This window comes from Heteronotia binoei, chromosome 8 (assembly GCF_032191835.1).
Source record: "Heteronotia binoei isolate CCM8104 ecotype False Entrance Well chromosome 8, APGP_CSIRO_Hbin_v1, whole genome shotgun sequence".
NCBI classification, from domain to species: Eukaryota; Metazoa; Chordata; class Lepidosauria; order Squamata; family Gekkonidae; genus Heteronotia; species Heteronotia binoei.
In genome coordinates this window covers 91,479,408-91,496,369 of record NC_083230.1, presented here as the reverse complement: position 1 = coordinate 91,496,369, position 16,962 = coordinate 91,479,408, and the positions used below count along the sequence as shown (strand labels likewise).

General features: G+C 43.1%; 2 protein-coding genes across 2 annotated transcripts in view; one reads left to right on the top strand and one right to left on the bottom strand.

Annotated features, from left to right (window-relative positions):
• WASHC4 (WASH complex subunit 4) overlaps positions 1-6,300 on the top strand; it is a 47,915-nt gene extending 41,615 nt beyond the window's left edge. Inside the window, exons 32-34 of the mRNA XM_060245580.1 lie at positions 3,025-3,124; positions 4,010-4,085; positions 4,856-6,300. Coding sequence (XP_060101563.1) covers positions 3,025-3,124; positions 4,010-4,077 — 168 coding nt within the window. The 3' untranslated portion in view covers positions 4,078-4,085; positions 4,856-6,300. The remainder of the gene's footprint in view (positions 1-3,024; positions 3,125-4,009; positions 4,086-4,855) is intronic.
• Positions 6,301-7,305: 1,005 nt separating this feature from the next.
• The window catches only part of APPL2 (adaptor protein, phosphotyrosine interacting with PH domain and leucine zipper 2), a 43,335-nt gene continuing 33,678 nt past the window's right edge, over positions 7,306-16,962 (bottom strand). Inside the window, exons 17-21 of the mRNA XM_060245579.1 lie at positions 14,715-14,889; positions 11,680-11,716; positions 11,432-11,572; positions 10,503-10,550; positions 7,306-8,829 (exon numbers count right to left, since the gene is read on the bottom strand). Coding sequence (XP_060101562.1) covers positions 8,698-8,829; positions 10,503-10,550; positions 11,432-11,572; positions 11,680-11,716; positions 14,715-14,889 — 533 coding nt within the window. The 3' untranslated portion in view covers positions 7,306-8,697. The remainder of the gene's footprint in view (positions 8,830-10,502; positions 10,551-11,431; positions 11,573-11,679; positions 11,717-14,714; positions 14,890-16,962) is intronic.

Genomic DNA, 16,962 nt, shown 5'->3' with positions numbered 1-16,962 from the left:
ATTCGTAAGTTTAAGTTAAATAAATAATTTAAAACCAGTATAAATTAATGGTGCTATAGTTTCAGTACATATATAAAGATGGCTGGATATCATTGCCAAGATTCCACCTTAGAAGGCAAGTTGGAAGAGGGTGGTTTTACAAGCCCTATGGAACTGATTAAGATCCCGCAGGGCCCGCACCTCCTCTGGCAGCTGGTTCCACCATTTGGGAGCCATTATCGAAAAGGCCTGCTCCCTTGTTGTTTTTAGCTTGGCCTCCCTTGGCCCAGGGATTTTCAGAAGATTTTGCGAACTAGATCTTAGTGCTCTCTGGGGAACATATGGAGAGAGACGGTCCCTTAGGTAGGCAGGTCCTCAGCCATATAGGGCTTTAAAGGTAACGTAATAACCAGCACCTTGTAACGAACTCGGTACACAATTGGCAGCCAGTGCAGTTCCCGCAGCCTAGGCCGCACATGTTCCCACTGAGGTAGTCCCACTAGCAGTCTGGCTGCTACATTCTGCTCTAGCTGCAGTTTCTGAGTTCGGTACAGGGGCAGCCCCATGTAGAGGGCATTACAGTAGTCCAGCCTTGAGGTGACCGTTGCATGGTTCACTGTTGCCAGGTCGCCACGCTCCAGGAAGGGGGCCAACTGCCTCGCCCTCCTAAGATGGAAAAAGGCGGATTTAGCAGTGGCTGCTATCTGGGCCTCCATTGTCAAGGAAGGCTCCATTAGCACTCCCAGGCTCTTGACCCTACGCACTGGTATCAGTGACGCACCGTCAAAGGCTGGTAGGCGGATCCCCTCTCCCAGCCCGCCATGACCTAAGCAAAGGACCTTTGTCTTCGCTGGATTCAGCTTCAGCCCACTCAACTTAAGCCAACCTGCCACAGCTTGCAACGCCCGGTCCAGATTTATAGGGACATCATCAGTCCGGCCGTCCATCAATAGATAAAGCTGGGTGTCATCAGTGTACTGGTGGCAACCCAGCCCATACCTCCAGGCAATCTGGGCAAAGGGGCGCATGTAGATGTTAAACAACATCGGGAAGAGAACTGCCCCCTGAGGCACCCCACAATTAAGTAGGTGTCTCTGGGACAGCTCTCCCCCAATTGCCACCCTTTGTCCCCGACCCTCAAGGAAGGAGGAAAGCTACTGTAAGGCTAGCCCCCGAATTCCTGCATCGGCGAGGCGGCGGATCAGCAGCTGATGATCGACCATATCGAACGCAGCTGATAGGTCTAACAACAGTAATACTGCCGAGCCGCTGGAGGTCACAAACATGCTTAAACTTTTTGCAATATTTTGTTTAAAATGGAAAGGTGGGGGAATCTTGGGATTTGGCAATACAGTTTTAAAAAAAAAACAAAGAAAAAGAACAAGCATCACAGCAGAAACTAAAAATACAAAATGCTCTAAGCCTCTGAAATGAAATGGCTGGGCATTGCAAGCTTCTCCCCCCCCCACCATCCCGGGTCTACTCAGATTGGCAATTGCTCTCCAGTGCAATATCCCCTTTTGCCTGTGGGTTCTCACGTCAGAGTACTCACTAGGCACCAGTTCTCAGGTCCATTCAGCAGAGACAAGCTGGCTCATAGCATCAACTCTTTATTTGCAAAGACAGAACTCCAGGAAGCAACAGTTTCAGCTGGCTGTGGGAATGCTGGGAAATGAAACTGAGCTCCACTCCAATAAAACACATTGCAGCACAGACAAAGTTGCAAGGAAAACATGGAATAGATTTTAATTAAGGTCTCTGGGCCCAGGTAGACTATTTATCTGGGCACAGAGACCTTAAAATCCATTCCACATTTTCTCTGCAGCTTTGCAAGCCCAGAAGAGGTTTTTGCTGCAGCCAGAAAAGACAAGGCAGGAGCTGGGAACTTTGGCAACCTCAGAGCTTCAAAGGGTGAAGACAGGATGGGTGGAGGGGGGAGAAAAGAGCCCCATGGGGCTGATTAAAGCCCTGCATGGGCCTGACATCTAAAGCATTTAGTAGACCTCTGGGGTATATTGGAAGAATCCTACCTGTAGAAGCTTAAAATTTAAGTTTGTTGTTTTGGCATTGACAATGACAGTAAGGGTATATATCATTTTATAATATCTATTAGGGATGGGTATGAACTCATGAACCCTGAACCACGAACCTCTAACTTCCATTGGATGAACTGGTTTATTGTTCATCCAATTTAGCCCATCCTGAGTGAGTTCTGAAGGCATTTGGAGCTCACTCTGGAAACTCAGTCAAGTCAGGCAGCCCCACAGCAATGATGGTCTGTATTCTTGGTGCTTGGGGGTGGCAACAGTGGGAGGGCTTCTGGAGTTCTGTCCCCGTTGGTGGACCTCCTGATGGGACCTGGGTATTGGCCACTGTGTGACACAGAGTGTTGGGCTAGATGGGCCATTGGCCTAATCCAATATGGCTTCTCTTATGTTTTTGTGACAACTCTGTGCTGCTCAGAACTGTGGCCTCATCCCATTGCCTTACAGTCCTCCACACCACCATTACTGTATGTGTATTAGTTTAAAAGATAGTTTGTATGAGAATTGGCTGCAGTTGTTCAACAGAAAAGGAAAGTCATGTTATTGTCAAATATCCCTAGACTTTGTCATGATGAGCCAAATCACAGATAAAACGTTATAATCCTGCCTGAGTGAGTTTCCCTAAGGAAATGTTTTGTGTGAAACCTAACATCCTACAGCCCCTGGTTCACTTTAGGCATTTACTTCCATTGTATGTTTTTACTGAATAAACTTTGCTCTTGTTAACTTCTTAAAAAGAAACCATCTTGTGCCTGCAATTTTTACATTAGTTATCAATCCAGTTTTGATCTTATTTTTGAAATGTGTTTTTCTCCTGTATACAGTGTCTCATACCAAGTGGACTTTTTCACTTTGATATCAATTATTCAGTAGTAATATAAGTAATTGGGGAGTTTCTGGTGTTCATGTACTTCAATAAGGTACTTTAAATATACTAATATTCTTTGGCACATTAACACTTGCTAAGGATATCTTTCTTACCTGATTTTCTTCCCCATAGGAATTTGAATTGCTCTATTTCTCACTAAGCAGTGCAAGAATATTTTTCAGAGCAGATAAAACTGCAGCAGAAGAGAATCAAGAAAAAAAAGAGAGAGAAGGTTAGTGAAAAGTGTTGCAACCTTTAAGGAATCATGGTATCAGAACTGTTTTTAAAAATATATGAAATGATGTGGGGTGTTCTTGTTTTTAGGAAAACAGTAGTTGATTCTTCTATACCCAATTTCAGTTACTAGTTTAGAGTATCTGCGATAGAATTCAACCATGACATATAATTGCATGACAGCTCTCAGATGGGGGAAAATTGAGGAAGTCTGAAAGATATTAATTAATTGACCAAAGAAGTCATCCAGTTCCTGGGAAATATTCCATTGAAATCAAAGGCAGTTGCTTCCAAATGGAAAGCACTGCAAACGTTTGTCTGCAAAATTCAGCTTAGTCAATTGGGAATGAGGCAGTTGATGGCTGGTGTTTGGGTTTTTTTGGGTGGGAGGGGAGATTCATTCCAATGTGATGAGAAATAGACGACATTCATTTTCTATTAATGGCCACTGCTGGTGCATTCACCCTGAGGTGATTGAAACAGTTCCTGAATACATGCAAAAAGGAAGTGTTCAGTGGAACTGGTTATTTGCAGATATTTGTAATGATATGTAATCAGAATGCTTGAAGGCGGAGGAGCAGTAGTAGCGGCCATTTTTTTGCAGGTTGTCCAAGTATTAGGTAGATTGTCACCTGAAGGTTCTGTAGTTTGTACAGTTGAATATACATGAACATTTGATCACAAGCATTGTGATGATGCAAGTTTTTGTTGTGAAACATACTTGGTTTTAAGCCTTTATATCTTAATCCAGTTCTTCTGAGCTGTGAATGTTAACAGCCTGCTGATTATTATGATGTTTGTATAAGAGTAAGGACTCCTGTAAACATGACAGTACAGAGGGTACAAAGTTTTTCAGAGATTTTCACCCCCTTTTCTCTTGTAGAAGAATCAGCAAAAACAAGCAATGGAGACCTGTCTAACTCTTCTTCTGCAGATCCTGTTGTGAAATGAGAGCTCTGGTATGCATTTATTTACATGGTGATATATGGCACAGGGCTTTCCCCCTAAACTAGGGTTACCAGATGTCCTCTTTTTAGGGGACATATCTTCGTTTTTTGGTGCCCATCCTCTTTTGGGTTCTTTTTAATTAACTGAAGAAAATGTGCTCTCTTGGGGTTGGAACATTATGAATATTCCTAGTTAGCAGCAATTATGTTTAAATAGGAGGGGTATTTAAAAATGAGATTGTCATAGTGATCACTTGTTTGAAGTAGTCTGTCAGGAAATATGTTCTCTTTTTTGCTTTTCAAAATATGGTAGCCTCACCTAAATAGTAACTACATTCAAGTTTAGAAACAGTAAGTGGGGACCAATGAGGAGTCCCAAGAGAGAATATAACGAATTCACCCACTGTTGTCTCCCTGCCCTTGCTGTCTGTTCTTTTTCTTTGTTTGGTTGGCTCTTTGTGTTTCCCATCATTTTATAGCACAGGAAGTTTGATGTGAACAGTAAGAACAATGATTACTTCTATAAGAATTTGATCAATATGTTTAAACCTAAATATACGTACAACATCACTGTGATGTAGTAGTTAGAGTGGGAGGCCAAGATTTAGACCCCTCATCTGCCAGGAAACTTCTGGTTGACCCTGGGCTTGTCAAATACTCAGCACAATGTTCCTCACAGAGTGTTAGGATGAACTATTTACATCGTATCCTTTGAAGGATAAAAATGTATAGGCAGGAGAGAAAGTATATCTTTGATTTGTATTTCTTGCTCTGTTGCATAGAAATCTAAAGCTGTGATTTGTTGAAATTGATGGGACCAAACTGGCATGGAATTTTTCATCCTCTGAATCTGAAAGTGACCCAGCAGCACCACTCAAGTGTACAATAATCCTCAGTTGCTCAATTCAGATTTGCATTGCATCATCCTATCTGTTCAAGTGTTCCTTGTGATTTTTTGTGCTGTTTTCATACAATTTCATAACTTGGTATTTGAATGCTGTTGAGTTGGAGAGAGATGAAATTAACACCTTTGGCATTGCCGTTTGTTCTTTTTTCCCTGTATTTACTTATGTCCTTGCTTTAAATGTCTTCTGTCACTGACCACTGGTATCCAGGCTGCCAGCTTAGGTCAGCCTCAGTCCTGCAGAGACAGATGCTGTGTTCCCATTTCACTTGGGCTTTTAAATGGAGAGAAGCCTTAGTGTTAAAGTGTATCATATGGCCTTAAATGCACAGTACTAACCAAACTAATATGGTCTTGATACATTCTTAAAAATAAACATCTTTAGTCTTCAGCTAGGTTTAAATTCATGCATATGCAGTTTCTGTGAATATATACATATGTACATTCTGTTCTCTTTGTGAATATAGGATGGTAGTCCTTGTACTCTTAACTTCTCTAAATGTAGTATATAACCAATAGGAGAAGTTGCTTCCAATATAACCAATTAATGAGAGCCATTTCTAGTTTACATTCCTGCAGCTGCTAGTGGTAATATTCCTACTAGTGCAATGCTGTGGGATCTACAGAAGAACCCTTTTTATTTAATAGGGCTTCAACCAGACAGTTGTTCTTGCATCTGCGTTGTGTGATTGATCTGGGGGGAAACTGTCTGCACCCATTTAATGTAAATGATAAAAGCCAGCATATTAAGATGTGGCAGAACTGTTCTCCCTTTGCCCCCTCCTGTCTTTTTTCAGGCATGAAAGCACCAACTACAGTCATTTTCTGTGGATTTTATAAAGGCTGAAATAAAGGGACACTCCCCCCCCCCTCCAGACTTTATGCACTGTTGACTTCCTTCTTGCCAAGTTTTTTTTGTGGCATATGAAACAGAACATGAATCTACAAACCCATGAATCCTCACAACAGAAGTCCAAGTGGAAGAGGATTAAACCTAGAAGGTTGCCCTTGGTTTTTCTACCCTAGCAGAGGTGGGAAGGGGGTCAAAATAGCAAAGCCACCAAAGCACTTTGACTATACACTTGTTATGCTCAAACTTCTGACCAAAATGCAGCTTTTGAGGTCCTGCTGCATGTTGTCATGGAGGTAAAGTTGACCAGTTCACTTGATCAGTGGGTTATGTTCAAATTCTCAGGAATGATGGGGACCAAATATAACACCTTATTCTAACTCACTTCATTAAAAGGTATTTTGTTACCTCACTTTTCTTTTTCTTGTTAAATACTCTGTATGTAATGTTAATAAATGTAATGTAAGAAGCTGAATTTACTTTGGTTTTTGTGTAGTCATGGGCTGAGATTGGTTTGGATCCTACACCACTGAGTGATGGATCCAGCAGAAGAGATCACAGAACTAGTTGGCAGAGGTAGAGTGTTTCCTGCTGTTTGTCCTGGAATTCTTCTGAGGTGGGAGAGCTTTGCCAGTAAAATGCAGTGAGGGGAATAAGATAAAATAGTCTTTCTTCATTTGTGCTGCTGTAAGCCTCAAAAAGAAGAGAATGCAGCAGTTTTATGCAATTAATGTAGTTTGTCAGCCCAAAGGGAGGAGTTCTAATGGAGAAATAACTACTTCACTGAATACTTACAGACATCCAGAACAGAGCACTGGGATTACTATATTCTGGAAAGCTACCTAAAAAAGTTATTTCTCATATGCCACACTGATCCTAGTGCTCTTGAAAGGGCAAACATTTCAAAGTTATTCAATCTGGGATGTTTGCTTGTATTGGGACAGCTTGGATTACAGAAAGTAGCAGGCAGACAGCTGAAATTTCTGTATTGTTACACTAACATAGGTATAAGACAAAGATGGACTCTGCAGCAAATTATTTTGTAGTTGATGCGAACTTGATAATACTTCTGAATGGTATCAGTTTCACTTAGTCTTAAATTGGTCATATGAGTGCAAATAATTCACTGGCTATATTATAGAATCAAAGTGTTTTACATGTAAAGGTACTTCGTAGCAAAGCTGGACCACTATTTCCTAGGTGTTTGCTTCCTGCGATTTTAAAGAGAATGCAGGACATTCAGCTTGTATTATAGGCCCAACAATGCTAGTCGAAGATCACTAAACTTTTGGTTTAACAAGCATCCTTTCCCCCCTAAAGCACTTGTCCAAAAAGCCTTATTCGCTTACCAGATTTCACACTATACTACTGTAGTCATGTACTCTGTGTCTATTGTGTAGCTGCTCTGGATTGAAATGGTTCGGTTTGTGCTTCAGAAGCCAGAACTTCTGTGATATCAAACATTCACACCCCCAACATAGTTTAAATAAGATTTTAATCTAGCATTATTGCTATAAACATCTGTATTGCAAGATGTAGACTTTGCTTTAACATTAAAACATTTACTTATAAAACATCCACAGAGAAAATAATCTTCCTGGTTAGATCCAGCTCTGTTCTTGCATGTTACTTGCATTTTAAAATGACTAAAAGTTTTTTCATTTGTATTACTTCCCAATTCTGTGCTAATCCATGAGCATCATTAAATTGCATGCAAAATTATACTTATGGTTTTGTCTTCTGAAGAAACAGGTTTCCCAAGGCCCTACTTTGCCACAAAAACCAAAGTGCAGAAATTGTATTTTCTGCAACTTGCTTGGTTCAATTGGGGGAGAATATTTATATTACTTAACCCCTCTGATGCACACATGCACTTCTAGTTTGGACAAGCTGCTTGCTGCCATTCCCCCCCCCCCCCCAAATAACAGCTCCCTCATATCTAGAGAGCAACTACCAAAGCCTGTACATAGGCAATGCATAGCATCTGGTCCACTTGTTAACCTTCTGGTTCAGATGCCTGCTTCACTTCATGTACAAATATGGTCCCTACAAAAATGGTAGGCACTTAGAATAATATTAAAAGCTTATGCCAGCTACAGTATAAAAATAGATATTAATAAGAAAAAGTGTTTATCAAAGAGTTTTGTAAACAGCCTAGGACAAAATAGTGTTATGCTTTAAAAGTACATGAGAGCCTAAAAACAACTTCACATGGAATTAAATGACGCCTTTCTTTTGAACCGTTAAGATACAGGACTAGATTGTGGAAAATAAAAGATTTCACTGAGTTGTGTGTATTCCAGGTATGTTACTGAGTGCAGTATTCAGCCTTCTGCGACTCTCTAGTCTTTCCCATGTGTGTAAGAAGATGGAATTGAACAGCTGGGTGCAGTGCTTGGTTAAATCTTAAGAACCCATGGTGGCAGGGGGGTGAAGTTTGACCCACTCCTGACTACCATAAGCAGAAATGTACATTTACATAACTTGCAAAATGATGCTATCTGAATACAATCAATTTAAGGAGTGCACAAAGTCCTGATTACAGCAGGAAACTCAAAGTAGCTGAACTTTCAGGTCTGATACCTACGGAAATAGCACAGGAGCAAGGTGGCTCAGCATCTCAAGAACAACCCCACAATGTATGTATGCTTTGCATTTAAAATGCTGCGGGTAAGCCACCGAGCTTTCCTAAATGCTAGCAGCAGATGACTTCGTGTTGATTGCTGTAAGAACTTCAAAGATTGTCACAACAAAAATCCATGCCCTGTTCTTCTATTCTGTCACCAAGAGGAACCCATTCACACTGGATCACAACTGAGAGCACAGAATTTGACCTGTTATGTGCAACATCAAATCCTCTAAATTACAACTTATGCTTCAGACTCTTCCTGTCCATCTCCATGCACAGCAGCGTCTTCTTCTGACTGGTCATTCAGTAGCATGAATTTTCCATCATTGGTCAAGGGCATGGATGACATTAATTGAGCTAGTGCTTCTGGATCCTAAATGGGAGACATCACAATAAAACAGTAATGGAATGAAGTTAGCAAATGCAATGGCATTTCAGTCTGTAACATTATGGACTGTATTTTAAACATAATACTAGCTGAGGCTGCTATAATGTCTTGCAATATGGAATACAAACCAGGTAAATTGGCAAAAACTGAGTTAATACAGGTTGTATCACACTATCATCAATTTCCATTGTAAGCTTGTCCTGTCTGGCATAATAGATACAGGAGAAACACAACTGAAATTTTGAGTAATTTCCGAAGGCTGGATTTCTGATACAAAAAGGGGCTTCTGCTCATGAAAGTGACGTCTCCCTCCCCCGCCCAGTGCAGTCCTTGAGGATTAAATGATCTTAAGGACAGCTTTGGGGGAGGCATAGAGGGCTGCAAAAAGGAAAATAAAGCAGGAAAAAACATTGTGTGAGTAGAACTCTCATGCATTGCTGGTTCCCGTCCAGAAGGAAGACATAGTATCTCTAGGTTCCAATCAAAATGGTATTTGTAAATTATCTTCCATGTTCTTAGTGCTTCCTGATTAACTATGCTCTATTAAGCAAATGTCCACAAAATTCTAGTTACTAAATTTGCAAGACATCTTTGAATTTCCAGAAGCCAAGTTGATGTAAACATTGACGTGTTTCTGCAACTGTTCTTACTCCAGAGAGAGAAACTGGTTTCTTTCTGGAGTAAGAACTGGTTTAGACACAGTCCTAAAGTTAGTCATTTGTGATAGCCCCCTTTTACAAGTATTGTTCCCAAGTTTATTTGTTCTTTTTTAGATATTTATATTCCCTTTTCTCTTCTAGGCTGCCCTGTGGCACAGAGTAGTAAAGCAGCAGTACTGTAGTACTGTGGTCTGAACTCTCTGCTCATGACCTGAGTTCGATTCTGGCAGAAGCTGGATTCAGGTAACCAGCCCAAGGTTGACTCAGCCTTCCATCCTTCCGAGGTCGGTAAAATGAGTACCCAGCTTGCTGGGGGGAAGTGTAGATGACTGGGGAAGGCAATGGCAAACCACCCCGTAAAAAGTCTGCCATGAAAACGCTGTGAAAGCAACTTCACCCCAGAGTCGGAAACGACTGGTGCTTGCACAGGGGACCTTTCCTTTTCTCTTCTATGGAGATCCAAAGCAGTTCACATCTGTCTCCTCTCTTTCCATTTTATTCTCATAACCCTGTAAGGTAGGTTAGATAATGATTGGGGCAAGGTTCCCAAGGCAGAATGGGGGCTCCAACCTGGGCTCCCAGATCCTAGCTGAACACTTTAACCACTATACATCACTGGCCACTGAGTTCAGTGAGCGCTCATTACATATATGCTTGCTGTTTCTGCTGAAATCAGTGAAACCAAAAAACTTCACCTCTATTATTGGTTCATACCCAGAAAGTGTACAACATCTGGGCATAGATCCTATATCAGTTTGTCTCTTGCACCAAATCATGGTCATTATATGAATGTTTCATAACAATCTAACTAGGTAACCAAATTTTTGTATTCAGCTAATCCAGGGAATCTGATTCATCCCTAGATCAAACTGACAACAGTGTCAGGGTGAACAAGAACAGTTTGGACTAGGGATCCTCTAGCAACATTGTCTCCAAAGTTACAGCCCTGGCCCCAAACTGGAGATGAAGGGACATGGAATTAACAAGAGTATATATTACCTTACGAGCCTCAATGATTTCCTTTCCTAAGCTTATTGCATAGCAAATCTGCAGAGGAAGAAGAAATTGCCTTAGAACAACTTGCAAAAATGTCTTCCCTGTCCACAATCTTATGGACAGCTCCTCAAACACATTCAGACAAGATGCAGCCTTAGGACTGTTTCTGAAACCTTGCTCAGTGACCTCAGGATCAGACTAAGTAACAGTGCTCAGCAACAAAAAAAAAGAGAAGCTCAGATAACTCCTTGGCATTGTCGTATTTTCTTGTGATCTTCTTCCCCACCCCACCCCATCAATCATGTGGGAACTGGTTCATACACATACAAAAGGAAGTAGCAAGAGACATTCTCAAACACTATGTTGAATAGGCTGTAGAAATGAGGTAGACAACGATGATCTGTAGCCCACAGCCCTCAATTTCTCACCTCTAGTTTATAGATTTACAGTGTGCGAGAGGGCCACATCTGGATCTCTGCCCCCTTCTGCGAGCTCTCAACAGTGGTCAGAGACCTAGAGGTGGACTTCCAGCTGAATGCTTTGCCTCCCTTTTCTGTAGAGACTTTGCAAACACTTGCCAACCATGCATCCAACAGAACATACAGCAAAAAAGGATAATTAACAGAAACCAACAGATTGGTACACAAGTACTATTTTTCAGATGAGTCCTACAAAGCTGAAAGACCATTGGCATAAACAGAGCTTTCTATGCCACTCTTTCAGAACCTTATTCCTGAGAACTGGTGTACAGACTTCAAATGGCAAATTTTCAAGTTAAGGGAGCTGTAAATCAAGGTAACTACTAAGGAAACCAAAATTGGAACTTAAAATCTGGACAGAGTAAATGTTTGCACAACTCACTAAATTCCTACAGATGATAGCTTGAACTTTATATATATATATATATATCAGGAGCAAAGCCATCTCCAGACCTTTTCGCCTTCTGTGTTGCTCTCAAAGACAAATGCGCTCTTGGAATTTTCACCTGGAGACTCGACATCACAAACCACAAATCCAAGAAGCCTCTTGTTATCTTGATGTGCAGCAAACTGTGTCACACTGGCAAGTTCAAACTGGAAAAGCAGGTTTGAGAATTTAGATGAGCAGGTGCTTATCCCACAAGAAAGCTTTTTAAAAGGGATGGTTGCAGTATTAATAGTGTAAGGACAAATATACTTACGCTTGTCCTTGTAACTTGAGTTTGAGGATCTATTAATCTGCAGGTAGAATAAGTGTTTAAGAAAAAGGAATTCAGGTAAGGGTTTTCCCATGATTTAAGAGCACAGAAAGAAAAGAGGCTGCAATCAGGTGAGTTAATCTTAGCAATATACCAATTGTGCTGTACATTTTTCAGCACAATCCTAAATAGAGTTACACCTTCCTAAGTATGGAAGGGTATAACTCTAAGATTGCACTGTTGCTGTTTTTTTTTTTTACTGTAGCTCTTCTGTTATATGCTTGACATATCTTAATGTATTGTGCCTTGAGCCTAATGAGAGAGAAGCATCTTATACATCTTAAATGAGAGCCAATTTGGTGTAGTGGTTAAGTGCATGGACTCTAATCTGGGATTCCCCACTCCTCTACAAGCAGCAAGCTAGGTGATCTTGGGTCAGTCACAGCTCTTTCAGAGCTGTTCTCTCAAGAACAGTTCTTTCAAGAGCTCTCTCAGCCCCACCTACCTCACAGGATGTCTGTTGTGGGGAGAGGAAGGGAAAGGAGCTTGTAAGCCGCTCTGAGACTCTTGAGTGAAAGGCAAGGTATAACTCCAATCTCTTGTTTTCTTCTTCTGCATACTTTAATTTTTTTTAAATAGTCACATTGGCTCAAGTTAAGATATGACTTCCCTACTGAAAGCAAGGAATGGGTTTACTTTTGACAAAAGTAGCCATATTAGATACAGTGAGCAAACTCGAGGCTCCGTGCGTGTCTTCTAATTCGATCCTGGACTGTTTCGACCCACTCAGCTTGGAGGAGGTTGACAGAATCCTGGTAACTGCACGCCCCACTACATGCGATCTGGACCCATGCCCCTCTTGGTTAATTAAGGCCTGCCGGGAGGAGCTAGGATGTCCTATACGGGACATCATAAATAGATCTCTTTCGGAGGGCCAGTTTCCAACACCCCTGAAAGAGGCAGTGGTCCGCCCTCTCCTGAAAAAAGCTACATCAGACCCGTCCGAATTGGCCCATTACCGGCCGGTCTCAAATTTGCCCTTTTTGGGCAAAATTATCGAGAGGGCTGTGGCGTTGCAGTTGCAGGACTTTCTGGATGACACTTCCGCCTTGGATCCATATCAGTCCGGCTTCCGTCCAGGCCACGGGGTGGAGACGGTGTTGGTCGCCCTCATGGATGATCTCCGGCGACATCTGGATCGAGGCGGCTCGGCGGTACTGCTGTTGTTAGACCTATCGGCTGCGTTCGATATGGTTGATCATCAGCTGCTGACCTGCCGTCTCGCCGACGCAGGAATTCGGGGGTTGGCCTTACAGTGGCTCTCCTCCTTCCTTGAAGGTCGGGGACAAAGGGTGGCGGTTGGAGGAGAGATGTCCCGGAGACACCTACTTAATTGTGGGGTCCCGCAGGGGGCAGTTCTCTCCCCAATGCTGTTTAATATCTTTATGCGCCCCCTTGCCCAGATTGCCCGGAGACACGGGCTGGGTTGCCATCAGTACGCTGATGACACCCAGCTCTATCTACTGATGGGCGGCCGGGCCGCCGACACCCCTATAAATCTGGATCGGGCGTTGCAAGCCGTGGCAGACTGGATCAGGCTGAGTGGGCTGAAGCTGAATCCAGCGAAGACAGAGGTCCTTTGCGTGGATCGCTGTGGACTGGGAGGGGAGATCTCCCTACCGACTTTTGACGGTGTCTCACTAATACCAGTGCGCAAGGTCAAAAGCCTGGGAGTGCTACTGGAGCCCTCCCTGACAATGGAGGCACAGATAGCTGCCACTGCGAAATCCGCCTTCTTCCATCTTAGAAGGGCGAGACAGTTGGCCCCCTTCCTGGAACGTAGCGACCTAGCAACAGTGATCCATGCAACGGTCACCTCGAGACTAGACTACTGTAATGCCCTCTACATGGGGCTGCCCTTGTGCCGAACTCGGAAGTTGCAGCTAGTGCAGAATGCTGCGGCCAGGCTGCTACTGGGACTACCTCGGTGGGAACATGTGCGGCCTGGGCTGAAGGAACTGCACTGGCTTCCAATTATATTCCGAGTTCGCTATAAGGTGCTGGTTATCACCTTTAAAGCCCTATATGGCCGAGGCCCTGCCTACCTTAGGGACCGCCTCTCCCCACACGTTCCCCAGAGAGCACTAAGATCTAGTTCTCAAAGCCTTCTAAGGATCCCTGGACCAAAAGAGGCCAAACTAAGAGTAACAAGAGAGCAGGCCTTTTCTGTAATGGCCCCCCACTGGTGGAACCAATTGCCGGAGGAAGTGCGAGCCCTGCGGGACTTTAATCAATTCCGCAGGGCTTGCAAAACCACTCTCTTTCTGCAAGCATATGAGGAACCCTGAAAGCGATATCTCGCCATCGAAATACGTCAACTGAATATAGCACCTTAACTTAATTTTAGCTGTAATTTAATGTAACTGTTTTAACTGTATGTATTAATTGTATTTTAAAATTGTTTTATAAATCATGGTATACCATGTCATGTTAGCCGCCCTGAGCCTGCTCCGGTGGGAAGGGCGGGATATAAATAAAAGTTTATTATTATTATTATTATTAAGTTCCTTTGAATGTGATTTTTGTCATGACTAGGTTGGATCTGGGTCAGAGCTAGAAACCGGATCTCTAGACTACTTGTACTGATCCATAAACTCTCCTGTATATATTAATAGAGGAAATGTATAGTAAACTTGGAAGATCTGTGTGCACAGTGGATCTGTTATTGCCAGATGCAGCAGATTTCCCATTCTGTGAAAGCCATGTGAGCAAAGTGTGACACTTTTCTATTAAAGCCCTGGATAAGGCTATGACCTAACCAGGCTCTTTTATAATAGTGCTGTCCCTTATCCCATTTCATGTTCATCAAAAGCCCTGTGAGGTAGGTAAGGGCTGAGTGTGTGTGACTGACCCAAGAGCTTCCCTGGCAGAGCAGGGAAGTCCAACAGCCTAGTTCGCTTCAAAATAGTGGCTGGTTGGATAAAGAGGGGAAGCAAAGAGAAGAGAAAGAGAAAGAATAAAAACAACCTTGAACTTACTTCAGGTCACAGCTGGTGACCAAGAGGTGGGATTCTGTCATACGGAAGATGTTGTGAATGGCTCGAGCTGCCAGCACCTGCCTCATTGCTTCATAGATCACATCAACTGTTTGGTCTGATTTGACAGCCATAGACCCGAGGAAGCGAACTACAAACATCTGCTGCAAAAGTGAATCTGGAAAAAGAAAATAAAGGAAGAATTTTTATTTCCTTCTCCAAGACAACAGCTTCTGCGTTCTGTTCGAAGAGAAGTCTTTTCTTCGGTGTAGGTGACTGCTGGGTCAGCTGACACATGGCAGCATTATTTATTTATAAATTCAATTTCCAAACCACCCTCCTCCATACTTGGGGCTCAGGGCAGTGTACAATATTCAACAATGCAATCATATTCAGATTTAAATAAGTTAAGAACAGTAAAACAAATATAATAACCATTCCAGGTGGTGTCTAAAACCAAATTATCTTTACCTCAAGGGGGAGTGAATGGAAGGGAAGCCAGGCTAATTAAAAACTGTTGCTGTCCCCAACCATGGGCCTGGTGGACCATCTCTGCCTTGCAGAACCGAACTAGGTCCCACAGGGCATGGATGTCATTTGGAAGAGAGTTACACCAAGTTGAGGACAGCCAGATATTTTTTGGGCCAGAGATAGACTAGGATGTGTGAATGTATTCTCACATATTTTACAAAGACACCTGTCACTTCACCTCAGATAGTGCTTTTCATTATTAAAACTTTCAGTCACAATTCAAATTAAAATATCTTGCATCACTAGGGCAAAAGAACAACAAAAACATATTTAAAAACAAACCCTGAAGAGGTAAGAGAAACTGCAGTCAGCATTGATTAAAATGAGAGCAACAGAAGCTTATTCAAAAATAGACTGAATGCTTGCAGAAAGAACCCAATTAACAATCACTCTGAAATGTAACTGGGGGATGCTGCCAAATGAGCCTTAATGAGGAGAAAGTTCTGCTGTTTCCATAATACCATTGAGCAAGCCTGGTGCTGTGGGACCAGCCAGTGATTATCCAATAGGTGCGGAACATGGAGCTGGGCTTCTCCAGATGGTCTCATATGGAAAAGGCATTTGGTGATCCTGGACCCAAACTATTTAAACCCTCAGACATCAATGGTACTACTACACTAGGCCCAGAAGCAAGTAGTGAGCTAACATGGATGCCTCACAAAAGACACAATATGCTCACTGTTGTTCTCTCCTAGCTACCGGACAGTCACATTTTGAGAGTGCCATCACACATTGCCAGTCCTTGGACCTCTTCAGCTGCTCACTTCTGTTGTGAAAGGTGTTTCTTGTCATTATCAGGTGTTTTTCACTTCACTGACAGAGTTTGAAGGGGCCACGAGGTATCGGCGATGATTCCCGTGTTGTCTGGGACTGATAACGATGCTGACATTGTGGAGTGTTGACTGAGGGCTGCAAACCAATTCCCAATTGATAAAGACATAGCTGATGAAGCTGAAGCTGTTATGTTGCATGATGCCGCCTCCGCGGCAGATGGCCTGCGTACTGGTGGCAAAGCTCGTCAGGAAGTAGAGTGTGGTGGGTGTGACATCGCCATCATGTGCCATTTTTCTGGGCGGTGTCTCCTGGCCTCTGGGCCACGTTGATGCATCATCCTCCAAGTTTCTCCCTGGTCGTGTTCCGCATGTGTCTCGGCTCATCTACGCACTTCATCATCTGCTTACTGTTCCCTTGCGAGTACGTCCACTGGTATGTTCTTATTCTCCGTGCTCTGGGGGCACCACTGGTAGGTGTGGCCTTCCACGCCACAAAGATTACAAGTTATTGGGCGTTGGCATGAATCGGTAGGGTGACCGTGGCTGCTGCAACAGGCACACAGCACTGTGTTCCGGTCTCTGCACTTGTGATAGTACAATCCGCACGAGAAACAGGCTCGCAGCTGCCAGCTGTATTGGATCGTCACTCACTTGGCCCTCAGGAAAACGTAGCAGAGCAGGTGTTGGATCCTCCCCAGAGTGTCCCAGTGAAGTGCCACCACTGCCCTGTATTCGCAGGTTCCAAAGTCCAAAGCGTCTACGCATTCCCTCAATCAAAACAAAAGGCGTCCTTTCTGGGTGAGTCGTAGACTGATGTCTTGTGGGGATAGCTCCCTGTGGTGTGTTGAAACGGTGACTATCCACATCTCCCCACGAACAGGGGTTGCAGTTCAAAGTCAGCAAGAATCCCCTTAGGGTAGCGCTTCTTCCTGGCACTCTCTCTGATA